Raw genomic sequence first — 13,599 nt, forward strand, 5'->3', positions numbered from 1 at the left:
CCGTGTCCACCAATAGCCGTTAACCTGACAGAGGTAGGTCTCAATTAGATGTGGGAGGACCGTGTCCACCAGAGTGGAACTAGTATAGAATTAGATGTAAAGTATTATTTATTCTTGAAATTATTATTTTCTGACTATTTCTAATTTACCTTTATATTTTCGCCGATGGGCGTGATCAATATTTCATTTGGTAGAGCGTATGTATTTATTCTCACCAGAATTCTAGTTTATATATTTATAAATGGAGAATGTACCATTATAGTGTAAACCACATTTATATATTATTGCGTACGCCTTTGTGTAAATGATCTTGTCATTTATGTATTGTCCAGTTATAGTCTGGTCGTTTGGAAAACGTGTGGTGTGGAATGTTATAATCAATGTACGTGTGTATTGTGTATTGCGTTATTTTAGTCAGGTGCGTTCGATACGAAATTTATGTGTCTTATGTGTATATTTTAATGATTTACAGGGATGAAACTCCCGGACGAATAAAATGTTGAGCGTAAAATCCTGGCTTGGTTATATCTGAGAATCTCCACTTCGGCAAGTAACCCTACAAACCCCCGGAATTACACGTTTACAAAATTTAATCAAAACAATATTTGTTCGAAAAATTTTAAGCAATTTTCAGTTGATTTCATTTTAAACTTTGCGCTCATTAACTACACAGGATGTTGTCGAATAGTACTGCATCATTAAGGCCGCCATATACTCTGTTTTACTAAGACATTTCCGACTATTCAATTTTAATTAATCTTTGTACAATGATCGTCTTATGTAGTTGATAACTTTAACACAAATAAACATCCTTTGTTTATCAAAACAGAAATTTCACTTATACATTTCAGTATGATTATAATTAAACTGTTGATGTGATATTGAAGCTATAAGATGCGATATTCTAGAAAAGTTTTGGACCCCCCTACTAGAGGCAATAATTAGGATGATTAATATTACTGATTAACAATAAGCTTTTTCTCAACTTCTTTTTTACTCTTCAATTAATCTTTTTGCAACTATTGTTCAAACGAAAATAAACGAAAGTTTTTTTCTTAATAATATCAAATCCGAGATGACCGCTACGCTTAAGTCTTTAGTAGGCAAATTTATTTGAAGCTTATTAAGTTTTGATTGCGTAACGATCTGGACATAATGATAAGTAAGGCTCCATGTGATCGTTCCAGTTATGTTTCTACTTATTACAGTAACTTTGTGTCAAAACGACAACATGTCATTGATGTACATGTAAGTATATATTTGTTTGTTACAGCTGGTGTCCGATGAAAGCTTGCATATGGACCAGGAAAGCATGTCATCACTACTGGCCCAGATCATGGATGACATGCACGGTACGGAGGAAATAGTACGCAACAGAAGAAAAGTGATTCTCGTCGACGAGTTTATCCTAAACGCCAAGAAAAACGACGGGAAAATTTCCGTTGGAGGCAGTGTAGGGGGTGGCTTCCTTATGGACACCTCAGATTTAGACCAAATGTGTACACTTCTAGGCGTGATTGTAATAAATCCCGAACAGATATACAGCTTTGATCGTAACAACGAACACAAGATTGTTCTTTTAATGAGGAAGGGTGATTGCAGGCCTGGGTATGTTACTCTTGAAATATTGCAGCTTGCAGAAATAAATCCTTTCGGTTTTCGAAATGCTGTTGTCCGCATTGGAGATTCCATGTTTGTATCCAGTGATATTTACAGGCAGGGAATGGTAGATATGTATACAGGGGAGTACGATCTGGTCTCAAATGGACCTTGCGTGTCTTTATTATCAACAATTCATCCAGATCACGATATCGCATTTGCTTTTCCATGCTTGTGTTGGCCAAGAGGCGCTGATGAATGGGTACATCGAACTCGCCTTCATGGTTGGCCAACTCAGACAATGATTGACAGGATTGTACAGGGTGGCTGTCATGTCGTACCTGTTGGTGATAAATCTTCAACAGACACGCTGCTACAATGGAGGATTTCATTTGCATGTGCAGAACGACTATTAGTTCATTCTCTCACTCATCCACAGTTCAGGTTATATGGATTACTGAAATATTTTCTTACACAGATCAAAGAGTTGTTAGACCATATTATTGGAGACAGCGATATCCTTTGTTCATATTTCATTAAAACAGTCATCTTTTTCGCAGTTGAAAATTCTCCATCTGTGTTATGGCACGAAAGAAACACATTTCTATGTCTACGCTTCTGTCTCAGTATTTTGACTGCATGGGTTAAATCTGGTTATTGCCCAAACTATTTCATTCAAGACAATAACCTGTTTTTAAGGAAGGTTCATGGGGAAAACCGACAAAAAATTCTACATTTCCTGAGAGATTGCTATGACCTGAAATGGCCCAGAGTGTTTTTGTCAGTAGAGTCAGTCGTTACGTTTGACCTTAAAAAGTTGCTTCAGGAAAACCAAAACAAAGGGACGAACCAAAACAGTGAATGTGAAAAGGATTTAGACCTATTTCGTATATGTCTTAATGCATTTGACCATTCCGACATAACTAGGGAAAGCCTTGATGTTTCATTACGACTTCTAGTTGTAGCAGAATCTGATGTTGATGAATTCATTGCTTATCGTGCAATGACTACTGCCCTGTACAACACAGGGAATAGCTTGTTTCCTGAGTACAATACTACTGGTAGTAACAAGCAGAACTATAGAGCTCTGAGGAAATCTAAACACATGTTGATACCACAAGCGTCAATGTGTACGAGTCCGGGACTTATGATGTTGGCAACATTCCATTATCTCACTGGCAATTACAGAAAAGCACTTGCGATGTGTGCAGATTTGATGTCGACGTTAAAAGTTCACCTGGATGTAGAAATCCCAGAGAATTCCCGGGAACGGTACACGAGGTTGTACTGTGGGCAAGTAAACACCTTGTACCATAAACTGAAGTCGGGGGCTTATACATGTGTAACTTTTAACAAACGCAACATTTGTCTGAGTTTACCACAGCTGCACCTCGAAATCAGAAAACACACCTTTCCTTTATATATACCTCCTTTGCCTTATGCAGCCTTTCTCTCCTTCCTGTGCTACCATGATCTTGGTGACTCGAGGAGACGTGACAAAGAACTCACGAACCTTCGGGTGGTGAACTATGACCCTGAACAAGGAGGACATGAGTACTGGATAGTACACACACTGCTAGGGATCTGTTACCAAACAGCGGGGGACAATCGCAGGGCCATTAGGTCATTTACGGATTCTCTACATGTGATGCCTGAAAAGAATCCTGCTTTAGAGAGAATAGAGAATCTACGGAATTCTCAGTAGACAAAACATCACAATATATCAAGACAGTGCAATACAATCAGTAGGCTCAAGATGTGAAAGTGGACAACGGACAAAAAGGACGCTTGTATGTCATGAGCGTACAATATATCCAAAGACACACCTGCTGTGAACGTTAGGAATTCCTGTTGCTTTGCTGTGTAGATTTTTCGTATTTATATTAACCTCCTGTCTAATCCCACTGAAATTTAACACTCGGAAACACTGTTTATGACTTTTTTCATCTTTTTGATTTGTATCATTTTTCATAACGGTGCCGTAAGGTATGGTTTTCTTTTCATACATTATTTATCAGAGCTATAGTCATGCCGGGTAACAGTTTCTTAGTTACAGTTGTCACGGTGGTACGGAGAACCTTAACTATGGGAAAGAGGCATTATGAGTTTTTAGTGAATATTGTTCTTGTGCATAATAATAGTTAATTTATGATGGGGGATCAAGTCATTTGGGCGCCTTCTTATATGTAAATACAACCATGATAATGTACCGAAAGTTTAACTACTTATTAGATATCAAGGATGAAAAATAATAGAATTATTCAGTAAATAAGACTATTTTCAGTCACAAATGTGCATATTTAGATACTTTAATCGCAAAATAATTGAAGGCTCAGGACAGTCGATAATAACCGGAGATGGGTAAAGAGGTGATTGAAAACAAGGAAGAGATTTTTTTTACAATTTGCGGAAATATGATAGAATGAAGAAATGGCTGGATTTTTCAGTAAGAGTTAACGAATGATGAATTACTTAAGGCATCTGACATCGTGTCTCTTTTATGTCCAGACAGATTTCTAGACATCTTGTCCTTTCTCGCGAGATTATACGGGATTTACATGGTAGTATGTGCTCTAATCCAGTAGTCTGTTGTGGCCTGTCGTTGGTTACAATGCGATGCTACAAAAGTTTATGTATTTTAATGAAAATGACATTTCATACATGAATCTATTAACAACAAGTGTAAAGGATAATATTCAGATGATTCGTCATTTGTGACCCAGATATTCGATTACATTTCCGTTTTACATTGACACTATTCCCCATTTCGCATGACACACAATGTATACACATGGTAAACAGAAATGTTGTATTCAATATTGTGTGGCTGTGGTAAAGTACTAGTTATGTTTTTAATAATGGTTTCATTCAACTTAATTATATGTTTATGGCTAATCAAAAGTGCTGTCGGAACATTAACTGTATTAAGAACAGATGGATTAAGATTCAAATACAAGCCTTGCATGTTTCGGCCATGTTACACTACTATATGAAATGCCATGAAAGATTCATAAAAACATGAGAAATAATTATCACATGAGAAAATTTATGAAAATCCCCTCAGAAATACAATGTACCTTGAATTTGCCATGAAAAACCATGAAAGAAGACTTTTCATGAATAGACCTAAAAATGGTATCACAAGGCATTTTCAGAACCAGGAAAATCCGGTCATGATATAATCTTAATGATCGAATTTGTTGTCGTAAAATTAACCATGAAAACGGATATAATATCTCAGAAGCATGAAATGAACGCATTTATATAACTCTAGTTTTTTTCAAAAACTTATGTCAGAATGGAACAATCCAGCCTGTCTGTTTCCCACTATGACATCTCTTGGAGCTCAGAAAAAGGTATGTTTACGTTCATCCCATATGGATGTTCACCCAATATGTAGTAACATTTATAAATATCACGATGATAGACGAATATATAAATATGACATTCATTAGCAGGGGAAAGTGAATATTGTCAACCCGAGAAGCCCATTGTCGCCCAAGGCGAAGCCGAGGGGGGCAATGGGTAATGAGGGTTGGCAATATTCACTGTCACCTGCTAATGAATATCATATCTATTTTGTTACACCAAAAGTCTTTGTACAATGTAGCTCAGAAACGGCAGCAAACTTCGATAATGACATCTTGTTTGTTGATTGTCTGCTGTTTACAATCGCTATCGCACCGGCGCTTGATGAAATTGTCTGTTGCCGTCAAACGTTCTTGTGACCATCACGGTTGGGAAACGAAGCGGTGCACGCGCATTTTTTGCGCATGTGATATTTTTCACTGTCTCATGGCAATATCACCCGCGCCCCTTAAAACCAATGTATTTTCGGAGGGTGACAGAGATTTTTGTTTAATTTCTCCAAACCAATCAAATAGCTAGAAATTCACTTGAGGTGTAACAATATTACTTAACTCTCAGCGATGAGTGATGCTATTCCACTTAATACCTAAACTTTTATTTTTGGTTTTCAATCACGAGACGTAAATGTGAATATAAATATTGTGGAGACGGTCCAGAGTTATATTAGAGTCACCAAACGTTTTCATTAGATTTTTAAATAGCTTTGTAAAATAATCTCTTTATAACAATTGCGATATTTGAAATATGTATTGTCAAATCAAATTCAAAGTACAAATAATCTCTTATTTTAATACTTAAAGAAACACCTGTAAAAGTAACATTTATATGATATGTATTTACTGTTATGTTTTGTAAGGAAAGGGCTTATATAGGCTATGCCTGTTGCCCAAATCTTTTGTATATAAGATCAGTACAATAAAATATTCTGGAAAAAAAGGCATGAAATGTTAATCATTGCCATGAAAATTAAATTAAATGTTAAGTTTTTCAGGCGCTGGATTTTTTATAAACAATGAAAGATATATTCTATAACATTAGGAAAACAATGTCATGGCCGTAAGAAAAAGCTATATTTTACATTGCTATAAAATGTAACGATATTACTTGGCATGGAACTTATATTATTGCCACGACAATATCATAAAAAGTGTGAATTGTTGATCTCCTGGCTATGACTAACAAGCTTTGAACGTGTATACCAACTGATTACTATATGAACACCGAACAATGCTCGCCCCTCTGTGATACGGGCAAAGTTACTACGGGGACTTTAGCTAACAACACTCATAAATTTAATAAGTATGCTTAGCAGCAGCAATTATAGAACTTAATAAAATTGACACTGGGCTTTTTTAACATTCGCATTTATTTTGAACATTCACAAATTTTATTAAAAAAATCTGAAGCTAAGAGGATAATACAAACAGGTGGTTTGAAAAAGTTTTGATGTAATTTTTATTTATATAAATTTGAAATATATCGGAATGATAATTTATTGAATAAAACTTGTGTCTTTGTATCAATTAAATGATTTTGTTTTAATTTGTTTTTGATGGTTATCATGAAGCTGGTCATACAATAACAAACAAGTACACCACGTGACACCAGTCAAAAGGCTGATGACCAGGGCACCAGAACCATAACGTCTGGTAGGAAGCACAAACAAGTCGCCATTTCGTCGCCATGAACATCACAATAGTTCAATTTAAACATAAATCTGAAACAGCTGTTGCAGATTCAATTTGTCCCCATTTTGTTTTAGTCCTGCTTGGAAATAGTCTCTCACTAGTACTGTTTTCAAGGTAGAGGAGACATCGTCCCTGGAGGCTTCACAAAAAAATACTTATTATATCTATGAAACGATAACTATTTCCGAAACATCATCAACTCTATAATTTCTGGTATGATTAAAAAATAGAAATCACTGTCTGGATCCTCCTAAATTTCTTTTTTGTTCAATTTTATAATATCCTTTTACATACCTGCTGGAAATATCATTTCTCCACTTTAAATCATCCCTATTTGATTTTACAAACAATCATAGTGTTGTTGTTTCCGGGTTCATCATAGGACATTTTTGGTCTCCGTTAGACTCTAAAACTGTGATCTGCGTGATCTTTAACTATTGTTTCTGGAGTAGGATCGAGTCGAGGATATTTTGATTATATTTTTGATAAAAAAGGCAAGCACAGATCCTTTGATAACTTAAATTTCTTCTTGTATATTAGGTGCATATTTGGTTTCTTGGCTACTACAGAAGGAAAATTCCACCCAATTCCTTTGAATATGAACTTTTCCTTCTCCTTTTGCACTTTTGTTGTGGGGTGTAAATATTGTTTCGGTTTCTTTGAATTTGTACCTTAAACCTTGGACAAATTAAAAGTTCAGGAACTCGCACTTCCCTTTTTTGGCACAACAAGGTCTACTTTAGTACAAGCATTGGGTTTTTGTGGTTTCGTCGTTACTTTTCTTTGGCAAGTGCTGCTGCTGCATGCTTTTTACTTCATTATCTCCTCTCCATTGTTATACACTTTTAAGTAGCGACTCTTTACACAATCCTCTCCATTGTTATACACTTTTAAGTAGCGACTCTTTACACACTCTTCTCCATTGTTATACAGTTTTAAGTAGCGATTCTTTACACACTCTTCTCCATTGTTATACACTTTTAAGTAGCGATTCTTTACACACTCTTCTCCATTATGTCAATTATTACACACAGCGATTCTTTACACACTCTTCCCCATTGTTATACAGTTTTAAGTAACGATTCTTTACACACTCTTCTCCATTGTTATACAGTTTTAAGAACGATTCTTTACACAATCTTTTCCATTGTTATACAGTTTTACATAACGATTCTTTACACAATCTTCTTCATTAATATACAGTTTTAAGTAGCAATTCTTTACACACTCCTCTCCATTGTTATACAGTTTTAAGTAACGATTCTTTACACAATCTTCTCCATTGTTATACAGTTTTAAGTAGCGTTTCTTTACACAATCTTCTCCATTGTTTTACAGTTTTAAGTAGCGATTCTTACACAATCTTCTCCAATGTTATACAGCTTTAAGAAGCGATTCTTTACACACTCTTCTCAAATGTTATAAAGTTTTAAGTAACGATTCTTTACACACTCTTTTCCATTGTTATACAGTTTTAAGTAGCGATTCTTTACACAATCTTCTCCATTGTTATATAGTTTTAATTAGCGATTCTTTACACAATCTTCTCCATTCTAATACAGTTTTAAGAAGCGATTCTTTACACACTCTTCTCCATTGTTATACAGTTTTATGTAACGACTCTTTACACACTCTTCTCCATTGTTATGCAGTTTTAAGTAGCGATTCTTTACACACTCTTCTCCATTGTTATACAGTTTTAAGTAACGATTCTTTACACAATTTTGTTTTGCCATCACACGGTTCCGTCAGTTCTATTTCATTGTCAATAAAAACAACAAGAGAATACCGAATCTTTAACTTATCCATAATTTGAATTCAAAATCTGGGCCAATCCATTTATTGTCACGTCCTCATACCGAGCACTGGGTAGTGACAACAACACCACACGGCACTCTCATGGGCATAGTCAAAAACATCGATCTTCATATCATACAACAAACCACCATATTTCCCTATGAGATCGTGATGACGACCAGATTCTTCATCAATTTGCATATTTGTGAACCCTGTGTTGTAAGTTTGCGCGTCAGCTGTCGACCTCAAGCAAGCAAGCACTTAGATCACACTTAGAAGTAAGCCACTCCTGTTGGTTATGGTATCATTATATATAGAAGAAAGCGGTTGAAGTTAAAGAGTCTGTACTGATTTTGATTTCAAGCTCAGGAGGGTGTTTAATATCGGCGAGGATAATAGATGTTTTTCGAATTAAAGACAGCATATGGTCGATATATCTTAAAATGAAAATGAAGGACTGATCTAGGTTTTTATTACAAGTACTGATAAGCTCATCAATAAAGTACTGCTTCAAATGAAAACAGAAACATAGCATCCAGTATAGGGTCGAACCTTGTTTCCATAAAAGTGCCTACTTTCTGCTGACAAGCCTTGCCATTGAACTCAACAATGATTATTGACGACTAGGAATTCAATAGTATTCACAATTTCATCTTCAGTATATGAGTATTTCATTTTGGCCTTTATGTTGCTTTTCACATAATATACTCCAAAAGAATTTACAATCTTATATCTGTATCGCTGTACGCCTTTATTGAAAAAGCCAACTCTCACAAGAAGCGAACGAATGCTTTACCTAAGTTTGGTAGGAGGTATGGTGTTGTAAAGAGTCGATTTTTTTTTATAGAAGAACTATTTTTGAGAACATGATGTTCAAGACTGATCAAAAGTCGACAGAGTTACTCTCGATCGATTCTATCCTCGAGTTTACAGTGTCATAATACGACTTCAACCCCGATTGAATGGTACTAAGAATGGTACTAAGAATGGCAGCTAGAAGTTTGGATAATGGTTTGGGTGGGTAACTGGAAGGGCCAGCTTTACACGTTGTTTATTACACGGTTTTGTTATTAAAATGATTACAGTTGCTTAAAACGTCTTAACCTCTAAATATACCAGATTAGTGTTTGCAGTAATCAGATTTCGATAACACAACTGATTAAAGGCCTGAACCCAGTAAATCCACTGAAAGCTGAGTGTAAGTCTCCCATCAGATCAGCCGATTATGATTGAAAACAATACACATTATTGTGACTATGGAAAGTGTTCAAACTTAATTAGGTTAAGTTTGCAAACGACCATAGCCATTAGTAACCCGCCCAATGTGTGGACGTGTTGTACCCGGACAGTTACATCATCACAAATCACTGGATAAGTATCTTCCTCAGAAAACAATGGACAGACCACATTCCAGCCGAGGATAGGAGTTTCTTCACACTCCCTGATTAAGTAAGTAGTTATGTATCAGATTTTAGACAGAGATAGCACTTCCCAACAATCTCTGATAACGTAAAAAGTGGTAATTGTATCATACTTTATCCGGAGATAGCAGCCTCCTCAATGTCTGTTATAACGTACAAAGCTTATAATTGTATCACATATCAGTCGGAGAAAGAGTTGTTATCCTTGCACTCCATGACAACGTCTCTTACAAAGTAAGGAGCTAGTATTTGAAGCACATTGTAGTCGGAGATAGAGGTTCATTAGACTGCCTTCTAACGTTAATAGCTAAGCAACTGCGTCAAAGAAATCCAGTACTAATTATTGAATATTTGCGTGAAGATCGTTTCCATATACATGTATAAAGTTGATGGTGTTACATAAATACATTTCACCTTGTGGGTTGCAAATCATCTCAGATATTTATAAGCCAATTGTGACGTCATATTCAGGACAGAAGCGGTTGTATTTACGATGACAATAGCGTAGAATTGTCAATTTGTTGTTAAAAGTAAAGTCTGTGTCTTATTTGTATAATCAATATATTGATGATGTAATAAACAGACGAAAATTATACAACACGTTCAACACGTTCTCCCACCAAACGATCACAAATATTAAAATTTTAAAACACTCAACTACTAGCTTTTTCAACCGAAAAAGGAATAGAATCTCATTGATAATGTATATACATTTCAGTTTTATTTCAAACTGATCATGAGTATTTCTTCTTATGTCAACACAGGTGTTTCGTAATCAGAAGTAGCGGACTACGTTATTGATTGGGTTACTATCGACACAAACTGCTCATCACGCTCTAAACATGTCGATGTCCTCGAGGTCTCTGTTTCTGCTGAAGACACGTGACCTGTCTGTACAGGACCATAGCATGAACATTGAAGTGATGCTGGCACCTAACAGAACGTACCTACTGATGAATAAACACAAGACTCTCAACGCCAAGAGTAACAAACAAAAGGACAAAGTCGAGAAACAGCGTGACTCCTCCACACACTCATACGTTTCCGAAAAACGTCTCGTGGACCGTCGTAATCAGGAGTTCTATATCAAACGGGTAAATATGTTCCTCAATCAGCTAGCACCCAACACGCGCAGTACCGTCCTAGACAGAAAGTCGTTCTCCCCCAGTTTGAATAAAATACAGGATGACAATAAGCAGGCGTCAGAGGCTGTTAAAGTGGTAAAGACGAAAGTTAAACCTAGGGTAAAGTCAGAGCCGTGCACACCCCGAGGTTCTATCAATTCAAGTTTCCCTTTGATCCCGACCGACAGACGCCAATCTAAGTCATCAGTGGGTTTCCATGAACGAGCAAAGGATAAAGATGTTGTAAAACAGACTCACACGTTTGGTCGTTCGAATGTCGCCGTGAATGGAGCCTATTTAACCATACAGGGCAGTCGATTTCAAAATGAAACCAGGACTAAAATACAAAGTAGTGGTTCGCCCGTTCCCGAGTACTTCCCTCCAGTATCGCCAACTCACAATATCACCAGGGATGTCGTCACACCCTCCAATCAGAACCCATTACCACAAACATTGACGGCTACCGGGGACAAGAAGCCGACAATTCCCTTCTTGTCAAAAAAGAAAGTCAAATTTGTGTCGTCTAAGGATACTAACGGATACAAAAAGTGGGAAGAGACACAAAATAAAGAGAAACAAAAAACGAAATATTTGGACAAGAGAATAGAAGGATTTATGCTTGACCAGCTGCGATTTAACCAAGCCAACAAAATATCGCACTATGACGTTCACAGGCGTAACGTCGACCACGTAGAAGACAGTAAACCCACAGCTAAAGGCAACTTGGTCGACATGTTTGACGCCTTCTGCCAAACAGGAACCAAGCAACAGATGCATAAACTTGTCAAAATGGCTGCTAAAATGAAAGTAAAGACAAAAACTCCTACATCAAGTACGTCCATGGCGCCGTCTATTGCATCATTCAAGAACTCGCAGGCATTTAAACGCTTGAACGAAGTGGCTATAAGGTCTTAAACTTAGATACTGCTGTGGACTACAGGTACATAGGAATACACTGTCTTCTTAGAGCGGTATTTGAATACGAAAGATCTTTTCGAATAGATATGTGAAAACAATTTTTTTTCCTAAGAGTTCCATTTGACCAAGGGGAGACTGATCCCCTAGAACATAATTTTTCTGATCAAATAAATACATTATTGTATATGAAGTCTGCGCAATGTCATGTGTTTATTAAGTTGGCCATAATAATAACATGTGCAGAAAATCTTCCTAAAAGCACGTGCATCTAGAATCTGTCCATGGTTACATTCGCGTGTCCTGGTTGAAACGGTATAGGTGATGCAAAAATATTCCGCGATAAACGAAGGCACTTAGACCGTTTTATAAGCAGAGCTAGAAATGCAGTTTCGGAGAATAAATAGCAAGGTATCAAGAGTATTATGCCCTTCGTTCACGCGTCCTCTGAATTCATAACGTATCTGAAAAAACTACATGTGGCTTGACATTGTTTTCGAAAGAAATAGCGCAAAACTAGCAATCTACACGTGATGTCAGCCTTGGGACAGATATGTGCTTGTCGTTTTCTTTACAAGTTCAACCGTTTCAACTGGTTGAACCGGATAGGCGAAAGGGGCCCATGTCTTTATAAAGCCTGCCTTATGTCATTGTTACATCAAATCAGTCCCATGACATGTTTTCTTAATTATTTCCAAAGCCTTTCTGACCGACCCTTCAGTACTATACTAACCATAGATCTCAAATCAATCAGGAGTTTGCTTATTAACAAAATGGCTATGACCAAATGTGCAATTTAAATGCTCTTTATCTCGTGTGGAAAAACGTTAGTACCTGTCTATGTGCACGATATCTCTCCCCCAGATCGGGGTATCGGGTTGATACTGGGTGTGATATGGAAAAAGACATGTATTATTCTCTATATAAACAACAGAAACCTTTTTGGGGGGCTTGAAATGTAAATAATTACATACAGTATAACGACAATGATCAATTCACTACTCCCTGTAGGACAATCAATGTATTTATCTACAGTATGAGGATATTGACCCCTCCATTACTACTTCTAATTCAAAAAGATTTTTAAAGTACTTTTGCAATAATTACCACTAAACCTGAGACAATCTAAATATTTACCTCCAATATGACAAGTATAAGCCCTCCATTACTACCTTTAGGACGATCTAAACATTTACCTCCTGTATGACAAGTATAACCCCTCCATTACTACATTCAGGACAATCTAATCATTTACCTCCAGTATGACAAGTATAACTCCTCCATTGCTCCCTTTAGGACGATCTAAACATTTACCTCAAGTTACTACTTTAGTAAAATCTAAACATTTACCTCCAGTATGACAAGTATAACCCATCTATTACTACCTTTAGGACAATCTTAACATTTACCTCCAGTATGACAAGTATAACCCCCCCCCCCCCCCATTACTACCTTTAGGACGATCTAAATATTTACCTCCAATATGACAAGTATAACTCCTCCATTACTACCTTTAGGACGATCTAAACACTTACCTCTAGTATGACAAGTATAAACCCCCCATTTCTACCTTTAGGACAATCTAAACATTTACCTCCAGTATGACAAGTATAACCCCTCCATTACTACCTTCAGGACAATCTAAACATTTACCTCTAGTATGACAAGTATAAACCCCCCATTACT

At 36.6% G+C, this 13,599-nt stretch overlaps 2 protein-coding genes across 2 annotated transcripts; both read left to right on the top strand.

Moving 5' to 3' along the window:
• Nucleotides 1-480: 480 nt before the first annotated feature.
• Nucleotides 481-5,037, top strand: LOC110441344. Its single transcript, XM_021484459.1, has 2 exons — nt 481-546; nt 1,274-5,037. The coding sequence occupies exon 2, from the start codon at nt 1,298-1,300 to the stop codon at nt 3,302-3,304; it is 2,007 nt and encodes a 668-aa protein (XP_021340134.1). The 5' UTR covers nt 481-546; nt 1,274-1,297; the 3' UTR covers nt 3,305-5,037.
• Nucleotides 5,038-9,787: 4,750 nt separating this feature from the next.
• On the top strand, nt 9,788-12,090 carry LOC110441345. Its single transcript, XM_021484460.1, has 2 exons — nt 9,788-9,902; nt 10,639-12,090. Exon 2 carries the CDS (start codon nt 10,717-10,719, stop codon nt 11,911-11,913), a length of 1,197 nt encoding a protein of 398 aa, XP_021340135.1. The 5' UTR covers nt 9,788-9,902; nt 10,639-10,716; the 3' UTR covers nt 11,914-12,090.
• The last annotated feature ends 1,509 nt before the right edge of the window (nt 12,091-13,599 follow it).

Source organism: Mizuhopecten yessoensis, unplaced genomic scaffold (genome assembly GCF_002113885.1).
Source record: "Mizuhopecten yessoensis strain PY_sf001 unplaced genomic scaffold, ASM211388v2 scaffold715883, whole genome shotgun sequence".
In the NCBI taxonomy this organism is placed as follows: domain Eukaryota; kingdom Metazoa; phylum Mollusca; class Bivalvia; order Pectinida; family Pectinidae; genus Mizuhopecten; species Mizuhopecten yessoensis.